Here is a 27,428-nt window from a genome sequence, read left to right as displayed (position 1 = left end):
TTGCCTCTCATGCAAACGTGGTGACTTGCACCGTAAGGGTGATCAGGGGAGACTTCAAACGATTGTGGTTAAGGAAATTTGTTAAATGCTGCAGGAGACCAATGGAATGAATTTGGTCCTAGCCTCCAGTGGTCCCAGTAGTCATCATGGCTGGTGGAGTGGTGTCCTCAAGGGGACACTGCCAGGATCTGCTGTGCGGGGTCAGTTTGTTGGGAGGCAATTCTCCATCGCTTGCCACATGCCCCAGAGTATCTTTTCCAGGATGTGTGAAGAGCAAACAGTTTTAGAAGCCAGAGTTAATGAGCCCTCCAGGTCAGAAGGCAAATTTGTTTCCTGACCAGTGTAAAACAGAGAGTATCTCCCTCCTGAGAAATATCCCAGGACAGTAAAGTCTCCCTCTTCTCCTCAAGAGGAGATTTTTTTTAAGTTCCAGGGTGATGGTCACATTCTGTCTCTTTATAAAGATTTGCATTTTAGAGAAGATTAATTTAATCTGAACTGATAGAATGATATACTTAATACTTAAACATCTCGCTGTAAATTTTGTCTCAGAAATAAAAAAATAAATATAAATATTGAAGTCTAGTTACTATAATATACATGCTATGAAGTGTTTGGAAGGAAGCGTTCTATTGTCTGCAAATTTAAAATGTTTCAGACTTGAGGATGGTTAGTGGATGGATAGGGAAATAGATAGATGGACAGAAAAGGATAAAGCAAAAACAGTACATGTGAATTGTGAATCTTTGTTTACTGTAAAATTTCCCAAGTTTTCAGTAGCCTTATAATTTTCATAATTCAATAGCTGGAAAACATCATTTTGGCAAGAAAAAAATCTTATTAACTGAAAAATGACTGTTAAGATACAAGGAGAATATCAGCCACACAATAGAGTGTGGAAGAGAATGCAATGATCATATTAGTACATTGAGGGAAAATAAATGTTTACCTGGAATTTTTAATCTTGATAACAATCCTTTCAAAATAAAGACCAATTTGCACCTACCACCCTCGGCCAGTTTGCAACTTAGATACCCTGGCTAAAATAATCAACAACTTTTTCCGGTAGACTGAAGGTTACATCAAACAAGAAAACAATGATGAGTGTACAAAATGATGAAAGATTCATTTAGTAAATAGTGACTAAAAATTGATAATGATTTCAAAATATATAATTAAATATTAATAACAAAATGTTAAACTACAATAGCTGAATGATGGAGATGGTATGTTTAATTTTAGGGAATCCATGGTAAAATCCTTGCCATCTTTTGAGAGTAGAGCATGTTAAAGGGATTACAGAAATTTTATCTGTAATTTCTACACAAATAGAGAAAAAAGATGGAATGTAGAATTCTTTCTCAATCAAACAAAAAGCAGGAGACACAGAAACACAAAGAAAGTGTGCTTAACAAGAATATAGATTTATAAGTTCACAAATATCAGGGATCATAATAAAAGTAACAAATAAAACTTAACTATTGAAATATTAGGATTATCAGAGAAGATTCCAAAAAGCTGTGTCATTATAAGAAGCATAAACCAAAGCTGCATAGGAAGGTTTAATGAAAATGGGTAAAAAAATAAAATGTAAAAGTTAATGTAACAGTATTAGCACCCTGAAAAAGAGATTTGAATGCAAAAAGCATTAAGAAGAATGAAGAGGAACATTTGACCTATAAGAAACAAATCCATTAGGTTTTAACAACCGTAAAGAATGTTGAAGTATTTACGGTAAAACAACAGAACAAGAAGGAATTGGCAAATACTCAATCATTTGGAAAATTTAACACATCTCTATATACAAACCTGATGCATCAAACACAACATAATTTACTATAGATTTAGTAGATTCAAACAGTTGTTTTGATTAAAAAGGTGTATACAGGGAGAAGCCAGAGCCCAACGAAGAGTTCAAACTGTACATAAAACATTTACAAATATTGATCACACATTAGATTCCAAAGGAACTTTCAACAAATTTTTACAAGCTAATGAAGTCAATTCTTCATATTGTGTTCCAGCTACCCATTTTTAATTCCTAATTCGCTAAGAGAACATCTGCATTCTTGGAGATGTCATAGTCCAGACAAAATACCATAGTTCAGAACTTCACTAATAGCTGACAGGACCACCTGTTTCAGATTTGATGAGTAAGATGTGGGAAGTGGGGAACTCTAGGAAAGCTTCTCACAAAAGAGACCTCTGAGGGAAGGAATTTTTTGATCTTCTCCACTTCTATTTTGGATGGCCCAGAGCACAACCAGGTGGCTGGTGACATGATCTTCAAAGTGGTTAAATTGAAAGACAGAAGAAGCTTCCAAATACAAAGGGCCTGAATAGCTAAAAGTATTTGGAAAAAGAAAAGCAAAATTATAGGTCTTAGTACCTGATTTCTGGACTAATTGTAAAGCTACAGTAATCAAGATCGTGTAGTAGTGATATAAGGATAGATATAGAGAAATAGAATTACAGAAATACATGTGGCCAAAATCATGTGGCCAACTGATTTTCAGAAAAGATGTAGAAGCAATGAATACAATGTAGAAATCATAGTTTTTTCAATAAATGATGTTGGGACAATTGGACGTCCACGTGAAAAAGAAAAGTTCTTACCTAACATCTCATGCAAAATTAAATTGGATGACAGATCTAAAGGAAAGCACTAAACCATGCAACTTCTTGAAGAAAACATAGGATCTTGAGTTAGGCACAGATTTCTTAAATAGAAATTAAAAATTGCAGATTATAAAAGAAAAAACTGTTAAATTAGATTTCATCAAAGATTAAAAATTTTGTTCTTCAACAGATAGTGTCTATAAAATGAAAAAGTAAGCCAGAGACTATAAGACAACCATCAAAGGACTTGAATCCAGAATATATAAATAACTCTTTCACCTAAAAAATGAAGAGATAACCTAATTAAATAAAGGTACAAGATTTCAACAGAAACTTTTCCAAACAAGATCTGTGGATGGTGGCAAATAAATTAAAAGATGTTCAGCACAATAAATTGTTAGGGAGATACACCCCCCCCCCCCCAAAAAAAACCCTACAAGAAAAACATTACGGATACATTGAGAAAGGCTAAAATTAAAAAAAAAAAAAAAGAACAATACCAAGTACTGGTGAGTATGCAGAGCAATGAGAACTTTATACATTTCTAGTGGAAATGTAAAAGGGAACACCACTTTGGAAAATCCTTTGGCAGATTCACAAAGTGTTGAACATGTACATATGTTCATATCCCCCAGTAATATGACTCCTAGGATTTATCAAGAAAAGTTAATAATATGTCTACCTAGATATTTGTATGAACAAGTTCCTAGTAGTTTTTTTGTGATAGCTTTAAACTGGAAGGAAGTAAGTCAATACCTATGAACAAGTGAAAAGAAAAACAAACTTCTGTATAGTCCATGAAATGAAATACTTCTCAGCAATAGAAATGGAGTAACTACTGATACACACAGCAATATCAATGTGTCTCAAAAGTATTATGTTAAGTTAAAAAGAGCATACATAAGTCAACTACATATTATATGAACTGATTTATATGAAATTCCAGAAAAAACTACAGTGATAAAAGCAGATCAGCTGTTGTCAAGAGCCAGAGGGTGTGAAGAGACACCGGTGGCACTTTGTGGATGATGATAATGTTCCGTGTCATGGTCATGGTGGTGTTGGCATGACAACCCACATCTGTTATCATGATGACTTCTATTGCATATAAATTGTATCTCAGCAAATCTGACAACAAGAGTAAAAATATGCACAATCTACATAAAGGAAACCATAAAATTTTGTTGGAGGACAAAAAAGGTGACTTGAATAAATGCATAGGTCATTCTCCTTAAAAATGTTTCAATTCTCCCCAAATTAATCTTTAAATTTATTGTACTTTTATTTTTTTAATGTTCAGACTTTATTTTTTAATTATATTTTATTGATTATGCTATTACAGACCTCCCAATATTTTCCTCTTTGTCCCCCTCCCCCCAGCACTCCCCACTCCCTCAGGCAATCCCCACACCATTGTTCACATCCATGGGTCACGTGTATAAGTTCTTTGGCTTCTCCATTTCCTATACTGTACTGTACAACTCCATGGCTATTCTGTAACTACCTATCTGTGCTTCTTAATCCCCTCATTCCTTCACCTGTTCCCCCACACCCTCCTCCCACCTGGCAACCATTAAAATGCTCTCCATATCCATGATTCTATCTCTGCTTTTCTTGTTCACTTATTTATTGCCATTTTATTGTTCATAGTTTTGATCTTTTTAAAAATAAATCCCTTTAACATTTCATATAATAGTGGTTTGGTGATGATGAACTCCTTTAGGTTTTTCTTTTCTGGGAAGCTCTTTATCTGCCCTTCGATTCTAAATCGATAACTTTCCTGGGTAGAGCAATCTTGGCTGTAGGTCCCTGTTTTTCATGACTTTGAATATTTCTTGCCAATCCCTTCTGGCCTGCCAAGTTTCTTTTGAGAAATCAGCTGACAGTCTTATGAGAATTCCTCTGTAGGTAACTAACTGCTTTTCTCTTGCTGCTTTTAAGATTCTCTTTTTATTTTTAACCTTTGACATTTTAATTATAATGTATCTTGGAGTGGGTCTCTTAAATCCATCTTGTTTGGGACTTTTGGTGCTTCTTGGACTTGCATGCCCATTTACTTCACCAAGTTAGGGAAGTTTTCTTTCATTATTTTTTTCAAATAGATTTTCAATTTCTTGCTCTTTCTCTTCTCCTTCTGGCACCCCATATGATGCAAATGTTGGGATGCTTGAAGTTGTCTTAGAGTCTGCTTACACTATCTTCTTTTTTTTTGGATTTTTTTTCTTCTTGTTCCAATTGGTTGGTTTTTGCTTCTTTATATTTCAAATCATTTATTTGATTCTCAGCTTCATCCACTCAACTCTTGATTTTCAGGAAATTGTTCTTAATTTCAATTAGTGTATCCTTCATTTCTGATTGGATCTTTTTTATGCTGTTAAAGTCCTCACTAAGTTCCTTGAGCATCCTTACAACAAATGTTTTGAACTCTGCACTTGATAGATAGCTTATTTCCATTTTGTTATAGTTCTTTTTATGGAGTTATGTTCTGTTCTTTCATTTGGGCCATGTTTCTTTGTTTCTTCATTTTGGCTGCCTCTCTGTGTTTGTTTCTATGTATTAGGTAGAGCTGCTTGACTCCAAGTCTTGGTAGTGTGGCCTAATGTGGTAGGTGTCCTGTAGGGTCTAATGTTATAGCCTCCCCTATCACCCAAGCTGGGTACTCCAGGTGTACTCTTCATGAGGGCTGAGTATACTATCCTCTTGTAGTTGAGCCTTGACTGCCATTGGCAGTCAATGGGAACTATTTACCTAGGCCAGTCAACTGTAAGGACTAGCTGTGAGCAATGACCACAAACGTCTGTCCTCCGTGGAGGATCAGCTGTGCATGGGTAGGTGGTGGTGCTTTGATGTGGTCTGTAGCTGTCTACTGGATACTCAGGCTCTGGGGTTTCCCAGGTGGTACAGGCCAAGGTCAGCTTCCACCTGTGGTCTGCCTTGGGGCACCCTGCATGAGCTCTAAAGCAATTTTAGATGGCTGTTACTTGTGCTGGGCTTGGAGATTCCCAGGTGAAGCCAAGCTGTCCCTCCAGTGCTGGGCCTGGGTCCACTTAGCAAGAAATATGGGGTCTGGAGGCTCACTGAGGCCAGTTGTTGCTTGTTTGAGAGGATTTAAGAAATTATGAATCATGAACCAAGACCAGCTATTCATATGGAAAAGTCACTCTTAACAGCGTGGGTGGGCTGTAAGTTTGGTGGGACAGAGTCTCAAGGTATCTCCAAGGTGGGGAAAACAGTGTCCACCAGGTTAATGGAGTCTCAGATATGGCACTTGCCTGCTGGCTCTGTTGCTCTGTGGGGGGAGGGTTCAGAAAAGGGACAATGGCCTCTGCTTGCCTCTCTGGGAGAATGCTGTCATCCAGCTCTTGCCTAGATGCCAGGTACGTCAGTTCCTCTCTATGTGCCACTAGTGCCTTTCAAGCTGCTAACCTGGTGCTAGAGCTTAGTGGGAGTGAGTCTGATTATGTCTGTGTGTGGGATCTTTAAGAAGGACTGCTTGGGACTCCAGTTTCTTCCACCGACTCAATCCCCACTGGTTTTGGCAACTAGAAGCTATGGGGACTTATTTTCCTGACATTGGAACCCTGGGCTGGGGGGCCTGCTCTAGGCCTGTGACTCCTTGCTCCTGAGATATCCCTTCCAAATTTTTATCCACCACAAGTGGGTGTGGGACCAGCCCATTCCATGTCTCCACCCCTCCTACCAGTCTGGATGGATGTGGTTTCTTTAATTGTTGTTGTCAGACTTCCATTTAACTCTATTTCTGATGGTTCTGAGTGATGGTTGTTCTGTTTTAGTTGTAATTTTGATGTGGTTGTGTGAGGTGAGCCATGTTTACCTTTGCTACCATCTTATTGTACTTTTAAATTCCCAAAGGAATTGGGGTGGTTTTAAGAGAAAATCTTGATTAGATTTTAAGGCCACAGAAGATCAGTGTCACTGAACTTCTGAAATCTCAATTTTTTTCTGTCAATGTATCTTTTCTTTTTTTGCAATAGAAAACATAATGAATCGGTAAAGCAGATTTTACTTTGAATCTTTGTAATTAAACTGATTTGGTACTGAATTATAAGCAGACCAGTTTTTCAGAGTAGAACACTATTCTTAGGTCCATGAATACAAAGAAAGGCACATGAAAGGACATTTCAATTCATGAAAAAAAGTGTTGGGGTAATTCTTGTAACTACTATCTCATATCATACACAAAGCGGCAAATCCTGTGTGAATTACAGGTTTAAGTATTAAAAAGTATTAAGTACATAAGATATTGTAGAAGGAAATATGAAATATTTTTAAAATCTTGAGATGAAAAATATTTTTATAAATTTTGTAAAACCTAGAAGCCATAAAGGAAAATTTTGACATATTTAAAATTTTATAAAATTATAAAACTTCTTTAGGACAAAATGTAATATTACAAATGAAAAAATATCAACAAATGAGACAAAATATTAACACACAAATGTAAAATATAACCTATGTGATATATTAGCATACCTATTCTTGTTCAGCATGGTTTTGAAAAAAATGACCAACATAACAGCAACACTGGTAAGGCATATCCAGGCATTTGCAGAAGGAGAAAAACAAATAATTAATAACCAATGAAAAATGCTCAAATACACTAAAATCATAGTAATGCAAATCAAAACAGGAATGAAATAAAAGTTTTTATATTTAAATTTGGAAAATGTCAAATGTTTATAATGCCTAGTGCATAATGTACTGAATTAAACTAAAACAATAACATGTGAATAGTTTTACTCAGATATGCAATGCAACTGTAATTGTGTTACAGTGTCTGAAGTCTGCCCTCAGTGTGTGGCTCATTGTCCCCTTGTCTTCGTCTTTAAAGACAGCCCCACCACATCTCTCTGATCGTTCTTCCACAGGCACATATTCCTTGGCACAGAAGGAAAGGTTTTCTGATTTTTAAGGACCTATCTAATTTGATTGGAGCCACTCAGATTATCCAGGGTAATCTCCCATCTCAAGATCATTTACTTAATCACATTTTCAAAGTCTCCTTCTCCCTGTAAAGGAACAGGTTCCAGGTTCCAGGGATTACACATGGAGAGCTCTGTTTCTGTTGGCACAAAATAGTCAAGAACCAAATAGGTCCCCCATGTATGTCACGGGGATCTGCTCCATTAGACAAAAGGCCCCTCCATGGATCTTCCCTACATAATCACATGCCTATTTTTGGCTTCTGCTGAGATGGCTGAAGGGACCTGAGTCACACTCACACACATCATCTCATCAAAGCACCTTTCTGTGCCTGAATACTCTGGCTTTTTGCTACTTCTGAGGCTCTAGCAAGAAGTCATACAGCCACACTCTCAGTCATTCTATAGAGCACACTTGCCTGACAGCGAATCTTCTAATTTTACCATCTTTTTCAATTGGAACAGGCTCAGACTTCTCCAAATTATCACATCTCGATTTATTTTGCCTCACAATTTTACCCTCAGTTTATCTCTTTTCTCTCACATTTTACTATAAGCAGCAAAAATAAACCAGCTACATCATCATCACCTAGACATCTCCTTAGTGTATATCCAGAAAGTTCTGCTTTCCACATATCTCCGGAAAAGGATTTGGCTATCATTTTTGTCACTGAATAATGAGAATCTTCTTCCTCCAGTTTTCTAAGACATATTCTTATTTCCTTCTGAGCCCTCAGCAGTCACACCTTGAAACCTCCGTGTGTGTGCTGTTCAGGATGATTTTGTATTTTCTGAGACAACAAAGGTTGTTGTTCTCAAGTTCATCCCTCTTTCTGAGTCCTCACTAGGTCTTCAGCACCCACATTCTACAAACTGCTCAATCTAGGATCTTTTTAACCATTCAAGTTATAATACTTCCAGCCTCTTCTCCCTGCCCATAGCCACTGCCACATTTTTAGGAATGCTTTATAGCCATAACCCACTTCTAAGAACCAAAGTCTATATTATTTCCATATTGGTCCCATAAGAATTTACTATAAACATGCCTTAAAACAACACAATTTATCATCTTACAATAATATCAGTTAGAACTCTGACACCAACTCACTGAGGAGAAAATCAAGTTTTTAGCAGACCTTCATTCCTCTCTGGAGGCTGTAGGGGACAATCTGCTTCCCTGATTTTTCCTGCTTCTTAAGGTCCCTCCTCCATCTAGAGCCAGTGATATTGCACCTCTCTGACCATTCTTACATAGTCACTTCTTCCTCTCTCCACAGCCAAGAGAAGCTCTCCACTTTTTAAGACCTATGGGAGTGTACTGGGGCCATCCAGGTAATCCAGGATAATCTCCCCCATCTCAGGCTCCCTAGTTTAATTACATCTGTAAAGTCCATTTGCCATGTGAGATAACAGATTATAGGTTTCAGGGATTAGGACATAGACAAATTTGAGGAACCAACATTCTACCAACCACAATATTGTAAAATAATGATAATAATAATAATAATAATAAACATACTGGCATTATAAATCTTATTTCTCACATCAAAAGCAAGTAAAATCTTATTCTTACTTCTTTTCCTCTTGGTCTTTTCTGAAGTAGAGCTACTTTCAGGATCCACAGTACCTACAAAATAACAGGTGGTGGTGAGAAAACAGAAATGAATAAATAAAAGTTACATATTTTAGGATAATTAAAACTACAGGAGGCTTGACTCTATAAGGATGTTTGATTTATTGTTTCTCTTATTTGTTTTTATTTTCATTTTTTTGAGAATTTTTTTTATTGTTGTTGAGTTACTGAAAACCTACTAAAATTGAAGTATGACTTCAGAATTGGCCCTGGGTCTTCCTTTACCTCCCAATAGCACTTTGAAAAATACTTTTAAATACTTTGTACTCAGTGGGAGGAACTGGTATCATATCCTGTTTAGATCTTACAATTATTATGAAGCAATTTGTGCAAAAGTTTGTACAAAATCTTTTGTACAGCTGTGACATGCTGGAAGACAGACTTCCATCAAAAATATGTGCTGGGTTGGTGGGTTCAAAGACGGCTGCAGAGTAGGTGGAAGTTACACTCAACTCCTCCCAGCCCAATCAACCTGAATAACCAACTGAAGGCGAGCTGAACTGAAATATCATAACCAAGGATTTACAGAAGTCACAGAGTGAGTGGTAAGAAGGGCAGAGATGTGGAAAGGTCTAGACTCTGCATCCAGGCCCAGCAGCAGCCAGAGGGATATTGTGGCTGCAAAGCTCTTTTTCTCCAGGAGCATGAGGTCTCAACCCCACACAGGGATCCCCAACTCAGGGCAAGAGAAATGGTAAGAGGAGCCTGCATAGCATCTGGTGGTGAAAATCAATGGGGATGCAGTCCACCTGGGAGACCCAGACACTGCCCTTTCAGGAGTGAGCACTCCTATTATTACAGCACCAGCCAGTGGAGTGTGATGCCTGGTCTCTGACTGCTGGTGAACCCAATCTGCTGTCCTTGGGTCCTGCAGAGTGGTCTGCTGGCTACAGTCAGCATTGACTTTCATGGTCCTCTTTTTCTGGGGAGATTCTTGGTGGAGATCTAGACAATGACTAACCTGTGTGGTTTTGGAAAGAGGGCTCATCTCCCCCTCCTCGAGCACACAGCTGACACCACCTCCTATAACATATTGAATGACTTGTCTGGCACCATCCTGCTGAGTACAGTGGTGCAAGGGGACAAGAGAGCTGCACAGAGCTGGGACTTTCAGACTGTGTTTCCTGGGAAGCTTTTGTCCAGGAACAAGATGAGTTGAGGATAGGGTGTGTGGCTACATCACGGGGTCAGGGTAGGGCCACTTATATCTCCTGTGTGAACTCAGCTGGTACTACACCAGGATGGGCAAGAAGTGCCCATACTACAGGCTTGTGGGCACCACTCCCAATGGGAGACTGTCTGGATCAGCCCTGCCAAGTGCCAGATCCCCCACTCCTTACTTCTGGGAGGGGAAGGGAGAGTGGCTGGGACTTCAAAGGGTAAGTCCTTTGGAGGCTACTGTCTGGGACAAGGACAAAGTACTTAGTCCTCTCTGTGGGTTAGGTTGGCAACACCCTCACTGAGATAGTCTTTCGATCTGTCCCCCTGATCCTGGGGCAGCTTAGCTTGCTCCTACAGAGGGGATGGCTGGTTGTACCCAATCTAAGCCTGCAGCAAGCCCCTCCAAGAGAAACTAGAGTTGGAGACTCTGGCAGAGACTGAGTGCTTTAGCTCTGGAATAGTGGCCACTTTCCCCTCATTGAGTGCCTGACTGTGTGATCCTCAAGTAGGCGACCCACTAGCCCTATCCTCCTAATCTTGGTAGCTATTAACTACTGAGCTCATTACCTAAGGAAGGGTTTGTGCCAAGCCTGGGGAAACATTACAGTCTTTCTTCAGAAGGCTCTGGAGAAAGATCAGGCTACCTCAGGGGGAGGTGGAATACCTGAGAGGTAAAGGCAAACCTCAGGGAACCTCAGTCCTTTTATAGATCTACCCTCAGCTCTATTTTGGGAGAAGCTGATCCTTTTACACAGATTGGTCCCTCCCTTGCACACCCAGGTCCAGCAGACACAGCCACAAATAAACAGCATAGTAGCTCCAGGACAGGTAGTCCAAGGCCAGTAACACACAAATATCTGAAATTGACCTGTACCTGAACCCTGCCCAAGGGGACCCAGAATCAATGCATTCAATTATGGGCTTCAGACCACGCCAGAGCTAGACCCAGGTAGCCACACAAGTGGCACACACAAGGAGATTCTGGCAGGCAACAGACTTTGCTGGGAACAACTGTTCCTCAGGGGAAGCCCTTGTACAGCCTCCCCTGCATGGTGTTTAAGGTTTACCTTTATAGTCAGCAAGCCTGAAGGTATAACTCTACCCACAAGGGCTAATATTATTCAAGATCAACTATTGTACAACAGCATGGTGTGCATAACACACAAAAAACATTCCCGGAGCATGGAATTCATGTAATCAGGGAGAATGTGACACTGAGCTCAATAAGACACCTCCATTATAAAACCATCATAACAGGGTTGGAAGTCAGAGTAGATCTTCCTAAAACACAGAGCCAAAATGGAGAGACAATGAAATATGCTGCAAGTGAAAGTAAAGACAAATCCCCAGAAAAAGAATGAAATGAAATAGAAGCAACCAAAATACCAGATGCAGAGTTAAAAGCAATGGTTGTAAGGATTTTCAAAGACCTTAGGGAAGAATAAATGATTTCGGTGAGAACTTAAACAAAGAGATAGTACGCATTAAAAAGGAAATATAAACCATAAAAAAGGAAGCAGTCAGAAATGAAGGCTACAATATCTGAAATGAATACACTAGAAGGAATCAACAACAGCAGGCTAGATGAAGCAGAGGACTGAATCAGTGATTTAGAGAACAAGATAACAATAAGCACCCAAACAGTACATCAAAAAACAAACAGAATTTTTAAAAATGAGGAAAGGCTAACATCAAGCATAACAACATCCACATCATTGAGACACAAGAAGGAGTAAAGAGTGAGGAAGAAATAGAGAACCTGTTGAGAAATAATCTCTGAAATCTTCCCTAACTCGGTGAAGAAAAGCAACACAAATTCAGGAAGCACAGAGAGTCCCAATCAGATTGAACCCTTCTGAATGGAAGCAACCCCCCCCCCCCCCCCGCAATGTGGTAGCAATACTTATATCTGAAAAAGTAGACTTTAAAACAAAGGCCATGGCTTCTGGCCAAGATGGAGGCATAGGTAGACACACTGTGCCTCCTCGCACAACCAAAAGAAGGACAACATCAATTTAAAAACAAAAAACAACCAGAACTGACAGAAAATCGAACTGTATGGAAGTCCGACAACCAAGGAGATAAAGAAGAAACATTCATCCAGACCTGTAGAAGGGCGGAGACAGGCAGCCAGGGCAGAGAGGACTCATGGCAAGGCCTAGGTTGGCGGACCCAGTGAGGTGGCGGATTGTGGAATGGGGCAGGCCAGGCTGCAGCTGGCGGACCCCACAAGGTGGTGGCTGGCAGACCCTGTGGCCCCACATTCGCACATAGATAAACAGGAAGGAATGGCAGAGAAGCGAAGCAGACCACACAACTCAGGGCTCCAGTGCGGGGAAATAAAGCCTCAAACCTCTGATTGAAAACACCTGTGGGGGTTGAGGCGGTAGCAGAAGAAACTCCCAGCCTCACAGAAGAGTTCATTGGAGAGACCCACAGGGCCCTAGAATGTACACAAGCCCACCCACTTGGGAATCAGCACCAGAGGAGCCCAGTTTGATTGTGGATAGTGGAGGGAGTGACTGAAAACTGGCAGAGAGTGGAGCAAGTGCCATTGCTCCCTCTCGGCCCCTCCCTCATGTACAATATCACAGTGCAGCGACCAGCATTACCCCGCCCTGCCGAACACCTAAGGCTCCACCTCTTACTACATAACAGGAGAGCCAAGACAAAAAAAAAAAAAAGGCCCAAATGAAAGAACAGATTAAAGCTCCAGAAAAAAATACAACTAAGCAACCAAGAGATAGCCAACCTACCAGATGCACAGGTCAATACACTGGGAATCAGGAAGCTCACAGAATTGGTTGAATTTGGTTGCAAATTAGATGAAAAAATGAAGGCTATGTTAAGAGAAACAAAGGAAAATGTACAGGGAACCAATAGTGATGCGAAGGAAACTGGGACTCAAATCAATGGTGTGGACCAGAAGGAAGAAAGAAACATCCAGCCAGAAAAGAATGAAGAAACAAGAACTTGGAAAAATGAGGAGAGGCTTAGGAACCTCCAGGACATCTTGAAACATTCTAACATCCGAATTATAGGGGTACCAGAAGGAGAAGAGGAAGAACGAAAAATTGAAAACTTATTTGAACAAATAATGAAGGAGAACTTCCCTAATCTGGCCAAGGAAATAGACTTCCAGGAAGTCCAGGAAGCTCAGGGAGTCCCAAAGAAGCTGGACCCAAGGAGGAACACACCAAGGCACATCATCATTACATTAGCCAAGATTAAAGAGGAGAGAATTTTAGAAGCAGCAAGAGAAAAGCACACAGTTACCTATGAAGGGGTTCCCATATGACTCTCAGCTGATTTCTCAAAAGAGACCTTATAGGCAAGAAGGGGCTGGAAAGAAGTATTTGAAGTCATGAAAGGTAAGGACCTACATCCAAGATTACTATATCCAGCAAAGCTATCATTTAGAATGGAAGGGCATATCAAGTGCTTCTCAGATAAGATCAAGTTAAAGGAGTTCATCATCACCAAGCTCTTACTATATGAAATCATAAAGGGATTTATCTAAGAAAAAGAAGATAAAAAATATGAACAGTAAAAATGACAGCAAACTCACAGTTATTCACAACCACACCTAAAACAAAAACGAAAGCAAACTAAGCAAACAACTAGAACAGGAACAGAACCACAGAAATGGAGATCACATGGAGGGTTATCAACAAGGGAGTGGGAGGGGGAGAAAGGGGGGAAAGGTACAGAGAATAAGTAGTATAAATGGTAGGTAGAAAATGGACAGGGGGAGGGTAAGAATAGTATAGGGAATGTAGAAGCCAAAGAACTTATATGTATGACCCATGGACATGAACTATAGGGGGGGAATGTGGGAGGGTGGGGGTGGGCAGGATGGAGTGGAATGAAGGGGGGGAAATGGGACAACTGTAATAGCATAATCAATAAATATATAAAAAAACCAAACAAAAAAACCCCAAAGGCTATAACAATAGACAAAGAAGGTCACTAAGTAATACTAAAGGGATTGATCCAACAAGAAGATATAACCTTTGTAAACATATATGCACCCAACATAGGAGCAACTAAATATATAACGAAAATATTGGAGGACATTAATGGAGAGATCACAGCAATACAATCTTAGTATGGGGTTTTAGCACCTCACTGTTATCAATTGATAGATGTTCCAGACAACAAAAGGTCAACAGGGCAACAACAACGTAAATGTCACACTGGATTGAATAGGTTTAAGTGGAATTTACAGAACACTTCATCCCAAAGCAGCAAAATATACATTCTTGTGAAGAACACCTGGGACAGTCTCAAAGATAGACCACGTGTTAGGACACAAAATAAATCTTAACAAATTCAAGAAAATTGAAATCATATCAAGCATCTTCTCTGACCACAGTGGTATGAAACTAGAAATCAACTACAACTACAACCCTCTCTTCCCCCGACAAACATTCAAACACATGGAGGTTAAAGCGCATGTTATTAAATGATAAATGGGCTAACAGTGAGATCAAGGAAGAAAGCAGTCCTGGGAGGGAAGTTCAAGCATTATAGGTCTACCTCAAGAAGCAAGAATAATCTCAAATAAACAATCTAACCCTGTACCTGAAAGAACTAGAAAAAGAACAAATAAAGTCCAGAGTAAGTAGAATGAAAGAAATAATAAAGATCAGAGTAAAAATAAAGGACATAGAGACAAAAAACCAAAACAAAAACAAAATAAAGACCAAAAAACAAAACAAAAGATCAATGAAAGCAAAAGCAGGATCTTTGAAAAGATAGATACGATTGATGAACCTTTAACCAGGCTCATCAAGAAAAACAGAGAGAGGATCCAAATAAGAAAAATCAGAAATAAAAGAGGAGAAGTGACAACTGACACCATAGAGTGTCAGAAAATATTATGAACAACTATATGCCAAGAAATTGGACAACCTGAGTGAAATGGATAAATACCTAGAAACATATAATCTTCCAAAATTAAATGAAGAGGAATCAGAAAACCTGAATAGACTGTTTACAATGAATGAAATTGAAGCAGTAATCCCAGCAAATAAAAGTTCTGGACCAGATGGCTTCATAGGTGAATTTTGCCAAACATTCAAAGAAGAACTAACACCTATCCTTCTCAAACTATTACAAAAAATTCAAGAGAAGGAAAGACTTCCAAGCTCTTTTTTATAAGGCCAACATCATCCCAATTCCAAAACTAGATAAAGACACTTTATAGGCCAGTATTCTTGATGAACATAGACACTAAAATTCTCAACTAAATATTAGCAAACCAAATCCTTGGGATTTATTCCAGGGATGCAAAGTTGGTACAATATCGGCAAATCAATAAATATAATACATCACATAAACAAAATGAAGGGGAAAAAAATCACATGATCATATCAAAAGATGCAGAAAAAGATTCAATAAAATCCAGCACCCATTTATGGTGAAAACTTTCAGCAAAGTGGGAATAGAGAGATCATACCTCAACATAATAAAGGCCATATATGACAAACCCACAGCCACCACCATACTTAATGCTCAAAGACTGCAAGTATTTTCCGTGGGGTCATGAACATGACTGGGGTGTCTGCTCTCACCACTCTTTTTCTACATAGAACTGTAAGTCCTAGCCACAGATTCAGACAAGAGAAAGAAATAGAATGCAGCTAAATTAGAAAGAAGGAAGTAAAACAGTCATTATTTGAAGATGACATATTATACATAGAAAACACTCAAGATTCCATCAGAAAACTCTAGATCTAACAAACGAATTCAGAAAAGTAGCAGGATACAAAATTAATATTCAGAAATAGATTATATTTTTATATGCCAATATTGAATTATTAGAAAGAGAAATGAAAAAAAAAAATCCCATTTACTACTTCAACCAAAGGTACCTAGGAAAAACTGAACCAAGGAGGTGAAAGACCAGCACTCAGACAGTTATAGAACACTGAAGAAAGAAATTGAGAAAGACACAAATAAGTGGATGCATACACCATGTTTATGGATTGGAAGAATTAATGTCATTAAAATGTCTACCTGCCCAAAGCAATCTATAGATGCAATGCAAATCCTATCTAAATACCAATGGCATATTTCACAAATTTAGAACAAATATTTCAAAAACTTATATGCAATGAAAAAAGACCTCAAATAGCCTCAGCATTCTTGAGAAAGTAGAACAAAGTTGGAGGTATCATGATACCTGATATCAAACTATACTACAAGCCTCTTGTAATAAAAACAGCCTGGTACTGGCATAAGAAAAGGTGTATAGATCAATGGAATGGAAGAGAGAGCCCAGAAATAAACCCACACTTTTATGGTCAATTAATATTTGACAAAGGAGGTATAAGCATACAATGGAGTAAAGACAGTCTCTTCAATAAATGGCATTGGGAAAATTAGACTGGTATGTGCAAAAAAAGTTAAACTAGACCACCAACTCACACCATACACAAGAATAAACTCAGAATGCATAAAAGAATTAAATGTAAGTTGCAAAACCATAAAAATCATAGAACAAAACATAAGCAGTAAAACCTCAGACATCTTTCGTTGCAATATTTTTGACAATATATCACCTTATGCAAGGGAAACAAAGGAAGAAATAAACAAATGAGACTACAACAATCTCAAAAGCTTCTGCACAACAAAAGAAACCATCAACAAAATGAACAGGGAACCCACTGCATGAGAGAACATATTTGTGAATGATATATCAGGTAAGGGGTTAATTTCCAAGCTATATAGCAGTGTTCCCCAACCTTTTTGGCTCCAGGGACTGGTTTCATGGAAGACAATTTTTCCATGAACAGGGTAGGGGACGGGAGGGGGGCTGAAGCTCAGGTGGTAGGTAATGAAGTTTTGCTTGCTTGCCCGCCCACTGTGACAGGTGGCAGAGCTCAGGTGGAAAATGTAATGAAAGCTTCACTCCCTACCAGTGGCTCACCTCCTGCTGTGTGGCCTGGCTCCTAACAGGCCACGGACTGCTACTGGTCAGTGGCCCAGGGGTTGGGGACCCCTGATATAAAGAACTTATACAATGCAGCACCAGGAAGACAACAATCCAATTTTAAAATGCACAGAGGATCTGAATAGACACTTCTCCAAAGTGGACATACAGATGGCCTATAGACATAAGAAAAAATCCTCATTTTCACTAATCATCAGACAGATGCAAATTAAAACCACAATGAGATATCACCTCACACCGGTCAGAATGGCTATTATTAATAAATCAACAAACAAGTGCTGGTGAGGATGTGGAGAAAAGGGAACTCTTCTGCACTGTTGGTGGGACTGCAGAGTAGTGCAGCCGCCGTGGAAAACAGTATGAGGTTTCCTCAAAGAATTAAAAATGAAACTGCCCTTTGACCCAACAATCCCACATCTGGGAGTATATTCTAAGAATCCTGAAACAGTAATTCAAAAGAATATACACACCCCATGTTCACTGCATTGTTATTTATAATAGCCAAGAAGAGTGGGTAAAAAAGCTGTGATACATTTACACAATGGAATACTATGTGGCTGTAAAAAAGAAGGAAACTTTACCTTTTGAGACAGCATGGATGGACCGGGAAATTATGCTACGTGAAACAAGCCACAAATACCAAATACCATAAGAAAGACAAATACCATATAATCTCACTTATATGTGGAATTTAATGAAACAAAATAAACTGATGAACAAAATAGAAACAGAAGCATGGACACATGGAACAGACTGACAGCTGTCAGAGGGGTGGGTTGGGGGACCCGATGAAAGAAAGTGAAGGGATTGGTCAAAGAACACACATACATAACACACAGACAGACAGCAGTATGGTAATAACCAGAGAAAAAGGAGGGCAGAGGGTAGGTGGAGGGGGGCAAAGGGGGGGTGGAAATGAGGAGGGAGAGACGCTTTCTTTGGGGTGATGGGCACACAATGCAGTGTGCAGGTGATGTTTTATTCAGTTGTACACTTGAAACCTATATGGTTTTGTGAACCAATGGCACTCCAATAAGTTCAATTAAAAATAATAAATAAAATATTGAAAATACAGGACTGCTTTATATCAATAAAGTGTGCTGGGTTAAGAACAGCTGATTCAATGCATTTCCTCCTAACAATGTAGTCCAGAATCAAATGTTTTTTTGAGGCCACACAAAAATGACATTATTTTTTTAGCCTTGGCTGGGTTGCTCAGTTGGTTGGAGCATGGTCCCATACACCAAAAGGTCATGGGTTCGATTCCTACTCAGGGAATATATTGTACTTAAGTTGTGGGTGTGATACCCAGTCAGGGACTCAGCCAGGGAGGCAACCGATAGAAGGCTTTTCCCTCGTCGTTGTTTCCCTCTCTCTCTCTTTTTCTCTCCCTTCCTATTTCTGAAAATCAATTAAAAAATATATATCCTTGGATGAGGATTTTAAAAAAATGACACTATTATCCCGAAGCACAATTTTACTTGGCTTTCATAGATTCCACAGAATATTGGGTGTGATAAGGATGTAAATTGTTATACAAAAATGAGGCCTGGATGCAGAAGAATTAAAACATAAAATTAATGAGAAGTGAACTAGATGATATCTGTTACGGACAATTAATGCAGATTCTGGACCAGACCTGTATATCAACACCTTCATATTTCTTTTTTCCTTACCTTAGTTCCTTCTCGTCTCACAAATCATATGAGGCCAAGCACTCACTATAATAGTTATTGTTTCCTTTTTACCTTTAATTTTTGTCTGGAAAGGTAACATTGGGCATCATCTTTTTTTTTTTTTATCCTCACCCAAGAACATTTTTTCATTCTTTTTTAGAGAAAGAAAAGTGAGGGGGAGAGTGAAAGAGAGAGAGAGAGATTGATCAGTTGCCTTCTAGAATGTGCCCACACTGGGAATTGAACTCCCAATCTGGGTACATGCCCTAGACTGGGATCGAACCCACCGCCTTTTGATCTATAGGATGGCACTCCAATAAACTGAGTCACACTGGCCAGGGCTGGGTGTCGTCTTTCAACCTCCTTCACAGGTCAAAACATAAAACTGGTTACACACGTAGTCGAGGATGTTTAGTGCGTGGTGATGTCAGCCCCATTAAAGGTTTAGAAGAATATTTTTTCCTTGACAGTGATCACGCCAGCAATGGTCACCCAGAAAAATGTTTAAATTTCCTTGTATGATAACATTAGATAATACAATTGTCTTTGACCATATCTTAGCTGAACAAGTTGAGATTTGCTCTGTTTTAATACCTTTTGTTGCCCTTGGATGAAAGACCTCTGATAAAATAAAAATGAAACTAGATAAAATCTAGGTATAAGACAAATAATTAAATGCAGTGCCCACTGTTGCCACACGACCCTTTATTTTCAGCTGACTGCTTGCAGAGGTGTTATAAAGACGCCGCTCTAACACTGGTCACTCAATGTTTTTGAAATAATCACTGAGGCCCATGAGACTTTGTATGAGAAACCTCAGCAACTGCAGATGTTTTCCTTGAAAGAAGCATGACAGTAAAGCTTTCCTCTGCTCTGGTGCTCTTGTTGCTCAAATGTGGCCTAGGTCCCCCCCCCCCAAAAGAGAAAACTACTTTCCTTCTTGCATGGGTCGTGGCATCCTGGGAATGAGCCTCTCTGGCGAGGAGGGACCAACAAAGGCACAACATTCCCCAAATGAGCCACCTAACAATGGAGAACTGGTGATGTTTTCAATAACTGATCACTGCTTTCTGGTCATTAATCAGTGATGCTTTCCAGGAAAGATCTTATCCACAGAGAAAAGTTGAAAAATTATAAATAAATGGAGCCACTTTAAAATGGAGTCAGAGCTACTATAAGGGACACATGGACAAAACCTAGGGGGAGGTGGAAGTAGGGGAGGAAGGTGGGTTTGGCTGTGGTAGGGTAGAGAGGTGGGGAGAAAATGCAGACAACTGTAATTGAACAACAATAAAATAATTTAAAAAAATAGAAAAAAAAAGGAGTCAGAGCTGCCATCATCCCAGAACTGCATTTCACCTCTTATGCCTGAAGCAATCGCACTGTTAAAACGGGAAAAGAATCTTGGCGAGGAGTCTAAAGCAACATTGTGTCCCAAAGAACTGTTTTCAAGGACAACAAGAAAGCAGACTTTATGACTACTGGACTGATAACTACCTGACTAAAACATTTAAAACATTGCATAGAATTAGCATCGCTATGTTAGCTTATTTTATTCACCAATAGAAATTCCTTCCTTCTGTTGATGTAATTATTTCCCTTTCCTTTCACATAAATCCCTGGATCCTGTCTCCTCACCAGAACACTGTTTGGGCTTTTGTGTCAATGAGTGCTTTCCCAAACAGCTATTCTTTGACCTCAAATAAATGCTTGTTGCCTCTCACTTTGAAAGGCCTTTTATTTTTAGATAAAGAGTATCCTAGAAGTAATAGGATCAAGACATATGGAGTATGCTCAGCAGAAGATTCATGAGGAAAACAAAGCTGTACATTTGATGTTGGACACTTGTCACCCAGGGCTGCAACCTTAACATTCATATCCTGTGCAGGTTAGCATGGCGAGCACTTGATTCTGAAGTCAAGGATATTGATCACTGCACAAATTAATAAGATGATTTATGTGACTCAGTGAGTGAAAAAAAACCCCCAGTCCCTCAGGAAATCCACTAATGAGAAAACTTGGGGAAATCGAACCAGAGGCATAGAATCACAGGACAGACTGACAGAGGTAAGAGGGGAGGAGGGAGGGGGCGAGTGTTTGAAAGAAGGTGAAGGGGTTAGGCAAGGAACGTATATGAAGGAGCCATGGACATGGACAATGGGGTGGGGACTGACTATGGAAGTTGGGTGGAGGGGGGCTAAAGGGGAAATAATTGGAACAACTGTAAAAGCTAAAAATAAAATAAAAAGTAAAAAAAACCCCAAAACATCTTGAACACTCATGCAAATCATGACCTGCATCCAGGCCGCCCCCGTCTGTCCTACTAAGTCACTTGTTTGGTGGATTAGTCACTTGTTTGGAGCACCCTGCTTCATTTCCTGTCTCCAGAGCAGAGATAATTTGCTGCTCTGTTTGAACCTGACCTCCCTGCACTTCTCCCTCTTCCTCCTCTTACCCCTTCTACTGCCATTTCACACTTCCTTCATCTGCTGTTTCTTATGTGGGGAAACGTTGGAAATCTTGTATTGAAGGTACAGAGCCTTCTCTCCCTCACCAGTGCCCCTCGGGCTGTTTGCAAAGCTAAGAAGTAATCTCTTGTGTCTGAGCCTTAGACCGACTACAAAACCTCCTTTTAGAGCAGTTTGCCTACACTAAGACACAGTCAGAATGTGCACTCTCTAAAAACTGGAGCAAACTTGTATTTTACATGGATAGACATAGTGAGGTATTACAATAAATATATGATTTACAATATTGTACTTTTGTAACCTGAAGAACAGGTAACATTTCCTAGTGTGTTTTCCTAAATGGCATGTTTCCAAAATCCTCTGTGAAAGGAGGAGGAAACCAACCGCCAGTCTGTGCACCGAAGAGCTGTAGCGCTCACGACCACTCACGCTGCCCAAGGACGAGGGAAACAACATTGTGGTAACCGTTTCAAACTGCAGTTTTACAAAGGAAATGATCCAGGAAGCTATTATCTCCATGAGACTTTGAAACATTTATGTGGTTGTGTTTGCTCATCTAGAAACAAGGGTCACACTGTCCATCCTGCTTACCCTTAGGGGTTGCTGTACAGGAAAAAGTGAGACACTGTTTGCACAGGTCCTTTGAAAAAGTCACTATATATTCATGACTTGCTGAAGAACTCTGTCAAAAACAAAACTGGGTTTTGAAACACTTTATTGATTTCTGCTAACACTAGAGGAATGAGTTGTCTTTGACAATATTCAAAATTTATGACTAGATGAAAATATGGCCTCCCAATAAAAATATTTAGCATTCTCTTTTCTTTAGAAATAATTGTATAAATTTAACACTTAATAGTCATATCAATTAGTTAATTTTAAAACAAGCTCATTACTTTGCTAGCCTATTTCTACTATGTAATCAATATACAGATGCATATATTAATAGGACTCATCAATAAATAGTCTCACCATAAAATAATATATATACATACAATGATTTCTTACTGTCTTGTACTTCCCAAAGTGGTCAAGTAAAATGCAGAGAGTGGGATTCCAGGATAAACTGGATCCATGGTGCAGAATGAACTTAGAACAGATGCCGCAGGAAACAGTAGCTGTTGGTTCAGGTTCCTGCAGCCCAAGCCTCGAGCTCCCACCTCCTTACCAGGTTTCCTTTTCACTGCTGAGGTGGAACCTTCTGGGGGCTCTTCTCTGTGTCTGCGTTCCACGGAGTCCTCACTGCTGATCTCTGCACAGAGGACAAAAATCATTTAGAGTTTCTGGGAGGCTCCAAGGAGCCTGCGGACAGGAAAGCCCACGAGAAGAGCACTAGGCAGACCTAGAAGTTAAGCTAACTCAGGTCCCCCTGTCTGTGCCCTAAGGTGTGTGCCTGCAGGTTGCTCCAGGTCCTACACAGAAGGTGGTGAGATTCAGGCACAGAGGGCAGCTGTGCCCATCCTGCAGCTCTTCTTCCCCCCAGTCACCTTGTCTCCCACCTCCACCTCACTCTGCCTCTTCTTTCATTCTCATTTTAATTCTTCACTTTCCTATTGGCTCAAACGATTTCCACTAATTATGCCTGATGATGGCATGTCTTTATAACTCTCCTTGGCTTCATGTGTTTCATTTTCTCTCCTCCACGGCATATCTTGGTTTTTGGATTTTCTCCCGTTTCTTCAACTCCTACATCCATCACTTTCCTCTCTTGCATAGAAATAGCCTCTCTGATATCTGTAGTTAAACTGACCATTGCTGGTTTTGGAGTTTTGCGATAACAGGGGACATTTCTCTGCTGAACTTGCTGCATAAGGCACTGGTTCCCTCCCCTTCCTACCTCTAACCAAGGCCACCCGAACAGCCTCCATGGGCCTTATGATGTTTCCCAGACCCTTGACTGGTACTGTGATTCACATCACACACTCTTTGAGTCAGCTTTACCTATTACATCAGACTCCTGGTTACAATCATTTCTTGCTTGGGCCTCCAATTCACCTCCTGAACTAAAAAATGACTTTTCCTTCATTATGTCCACTGGCACTATAAGGCAGGAATTCACTGGGATTCCATGGTTGTGGAGCTCTGCTTGTAGACAAAATTGCCATAAAGAAGAATTTCATTTGTGTCCCAAAAGGGAGTGAGCATCCTCGGTACAATTAAGCCCTTCTCCCTGTAATCTTGCTGCAAGGAGATCTCCCCCACCCTCTCCTTTCCTGCTGCTCAGGGGTTTTTGTTTTTTATTTTTGTTTCTACTTTTCAGAGGAGAGGCCTATTTTTATCTGAGAAGATTCCTGGGCCATTTTCATCACCGCAGACACTTTACTTCTCAATGGTGTTAGGAGCAGTCTCTTGTGCTTTCTTTGTGGAGACCATCTCCTCCAATCAGACAATGCTTGGTCTTCTCTGCCAGTTCTTCATTCATTGTCCTTTACCTATTCTCGACATAGTGCTCTTGGTGTCTCCCCATTTTTACTACTTATTGATATTTATTTCCCTCTATATCTTTTTCTATTCATACTTATTTCTCTCCATTTATTTTATCATTGTGCACCAGGGCCCAGCAGGGTCCAGAGTGAAGCAAAGTAGTTGTCTACAGCACAGGAGGTGCTGAGAGCGAGATCCTCTTCACACAAGCTTTTGGGTCCCTGTTTCACCCTTGACCTGACCCTGCTGTGCCCTATGTGAACCTTCAGTTTATCCATTCTCTGTAATGTTTCCTACTTTCTCCTGTGTATTTAATTATTTTTGTGACCTGTGAATGCCCTTTCTATATCAATTTTGTCTTTATGTTTTCTCCATCTTAAGCATTCCCATCATTACTGAAGTTCTACTCTTGTGACTGTATCTACCACACTGAGTCCCTCCACCTGCCCATTCCCCTCCACACTCATCAAACCCAGGTACTCAGTCTTACCTGCTGCATCAGACTGTTGGGCACATTGTTCATTTGCTTGTTGGCTTTCTAGTGCATCATTGTTGTTACTGGTTGTACCAGTTTCCATTGCAATGATCTCTTCTATTTCAGACAGTTTCTCTGAGAGTCCTTTATCATGCAGGGCTGTATATACACAATGTTTTGATGCATAGGTATTTTCTTTGCTCCCTGCATCAATCAGGGTTCAGTAGGAAAATGCAAAGATCTCTAAGCTTTTAGAGCAGAAGCAGTTTAATCTAGGGGATTAGTTACACAGTTAATGGAAGAGCTGAGAAGCCCAAATGGAAGAATGCAGCAACCTGAAAAATGGTCAATAGGGAGCTATGTGAGGGACCTAGGGTGAGGTTATGTGCCAAGTTCACTGGGTAGGTAGAAGCTGGACTATGGCTGGCCAGCTTTATGGGAAGTGGCGTCATGGGAGAGATGCAGCTACTGCCAGAATTGAGGCCTGAGAAAGTGACAACAGATACCTGGCTTCTCCCTTGCTCCCACTCTGCACTCTCTTGCTCATGTCCCCCAGGATAGGAACCCAGCATGAAACAGTACAAGGGAGCTGGCAAGCAAGTTCACAGGGGTCAGTAGGCAGAGATAGATAAGGAATGAACCCCTGAGTAAACCACGCAGGACCAGTGCACCTCCTTCCCCTTAGTGAACCTCCTCCGCTCATTATCAATTCCACTGACCCATCCCACTCTGTTCCCACCAACCCCAATAGTGTATGAATGGATAAACATTATTTTCAGTGCAGCTTGAAGTTTTTCATTTCATCTATCAATATTGATTGATGCATGTTGAATGTTTTATGTTTCTAAATGTTAAATTTTTGATTAAACATGATTTCTTAAAAGTATCATGGTACTTTCAGAAATCATTCTGAAAGGATTTTTTTCTTTTATAAAAGTGTATTACTAACTTAGAATATCTTTCTTTCAACAACACACCCTAGTAGAGGCTACATAATAATGCCTTGCATGCTGTTTTAGAGTAGCTCCAGGCCTGCTGCCCCAGAGATGAGGGGAGAGGGCTTGCACGGGATTCACATGGTGTCTATGGTCCTATGTGAAGGACCCAACAGGTGAGAGACCCTGGCCCAGGAGGAACACTCATCACCCCAACCCACCCCTCTCACTGCAGTGCTGGCTACTCATGGATGTGATGCAAAGCAAGGCTGCAGCATAGCCAAGCAAGACAGAGACAGAAGACTGTGAAACCAGTTGCATGGGCAATAGGTCCAGGCCCTGGTTGTCAGGAGCTGGCAGCACGGGCATTTAAGGAGTATGGAAGGACCAGCCCTCCCAGCAACCAGGAAAATGAAGGCTCTGTTATCTAAATCTTTGGGGAAACTGCAGATGCAAAGAATGACGCTCATGGGCAATCAGTACTAAAAAGAAGCAGCCCTCGTCCCACCACTGCCCATGCCAGCATGGGACAAAAACGCAAATTATCACATAACAGTTACTAGGAACACACCGTTGTAATTCGAGGGGTGTGGGCAGTTCCAGGACAGGCTTGGATATAAGTTCTCACCAGGTCCTAGGGGGAAGAGATTAGAAGTTCATTTCAGAAACTGAAGTTTATTTCAGAAATGCCATTCTCCCCTAGTCCCCTATTAATCCTTACAAAGTAGGACTTGAAGATCCCCTCCCCTCAGGTGTCAATACAGAGACCACATGCACCTGGAGGATCCCACCTGACTCTTGCCATCAGACCCAGGTCCCTCTTTGGGCTGAGAGGGCCTTGGCCAGTTCTCACTGAGTGTCCTCCATGAGCACCTCGGGTAACTGACAGTGGCCTTTCTTGGTACCCATGGTCATAGTGAACCTGTTTTTGCCCCCAGAGGTGCCCCTGCCTGGTGGCCTTACTGTAGTTCCTGCAAAGTCCTGGTGCCTCATCCTACCTCCCTTCACACCTCACCCTGCCTCCGCATGTCTGCTTCTCTGCCTTGTTGGCCTTTTCATGAGGTTCATTGTCTCAGTTTCCTGCACTTATTCCAGTATGTTTCTTTCTATATGTTTCTCTCTGAATATATTTCTCTATTTTTTTTTTTTTGTCTCAGGTTTCTGTCTTTTCCATGAGGTTATCTGGGCGTGCACAGGTTTAGGAACACAGGCTTGCCTATTTGACCCCAAGCTAATTGCATATATGTTCTTTCTATATTTTGGTTTCCTTTTCCACAAATGTGCTGATGGTGACACTGTCCCCCCAAGGGCAGCTGTGAGCACAATGTTCAATAAATTAGCTCTTAATAATATGGTTGTTTTATTGTGTCCATTACCCCTTTCTCTTGTTTTTCATTTCCCTTCCTACTTTCTCTCAAAGTCCAATCAACCCCTCCTCCACATCTTATCACTTCCCTTCTTCTCTCCCCACATTATTGCCCAACTCCTTGAATGTTCCTGCTCTTAAACAGCCTCCGCCATATTTAAATCAGTCCTGTTTTCTGTCATCATTAAGGATCTCCTCTGGGATGTTGACTTTGTGCCCACAGTTCTTAGCCCTTCACAGCTTCACACTGATCTCTTCCAGGGTCTTTCTAAATCACAATTACTTCCAGGTCAGCATTGTTGTTAAATCTGGTTTCCTGACTCATTGGGTTCCTGTTTCTTTGTTCTGGTTATTGGGTCCATGGTGTCTTGTCACAGCTGCTCCTCAGGGATCAACCGCTGGTCAGACTCTCATACGAACACACCCCTCCCTGCCTTCTCCAAGCTCCTCAGCAGTTCTCCCCTGAGTCCCAAAATCCAATCAGAACTCAAGTTCCACCTACCTTGTTCAAATCTTGATTGAGTATCAGGCCTCTCATTTTCTTGTGCCTCATTTTCTAGAAAAAAATTTTTGTCTGGTATCTCTGAAGAGAGGACAAAAACAAGAAGACAATTAGAAATCTCCATCAAGAATAGTGACATCATCTTAAATTACATGTGTGAAAATTTCCAGCCCTTGGGTCACTCAGTGCTTGGTGGGTCCCAATCCTGATTGTGGAGTTCCCCTGGGACAGAAAAGAGAATCCCCAGCAAAGAAGCCTTTGTGCTTCC

At 40.4% G+C, this 27,428-nt stretch overlaps 1 protein-coding gene across 1 annotated transcript in view; it reads right to left on the bottom strand.

Annotated features, from left to right (window-relative positions):
• LOC112308011 (nuclear body protein SP140-like protein) overlaps positions 1-27,428 on the bottom strand; it is a 53,679-nt gene that overhangs the window by 14,763 nt on the left and 11,488 nt on the right. Inside the window, exons 4-9 of the mRNA XM_053919186.2 lie at positions 27,161-27,241; positions 25,864-25,926; positions 24,373-24,516; positions 23,400-23,543; positions 22,627-22,710; positions 9,136-9,189 (exon numbers count right to left, since the gene is read on the bottom strand). Of these exons, the coding sequence (XP_053775161.1) occupies positions 9,136-9,189; positions 22,627-22,710; positions 23,400-23,543; positions 24,373-24,516; positions 25,864-25,926; positions 27,161-27,241 (570 nt within the window). The remainder of the gene's footprint in view (positions 1-9,135; positions 9,190-22,626; positions 22,711-23,399; positions 23,544-24,372; positions 24,517-25,863; positions 25,927-27,160; positions 27,242-27,428) is intronic.

The sequence above is a fragment of the Desmodus rotundus genome, chromosome 2 (genome assembly GCF_022682495.2).
Source record: "Desmodus rotundus isolate HL8 chromosome 2, HLdesRot8A.1, whole genome shotgun sequence".
Lineage (NCBI taxonomy): Eukaryota > Metazoa > Chordata > Mammalia > Chiroptera > Phyllostomidae > Desmodus > Desmodus rotundus.
Note: the sequence above shows the minus strand (reverse complement) of the source record. Positions and strands in the feature narration are given on the sequence as shown.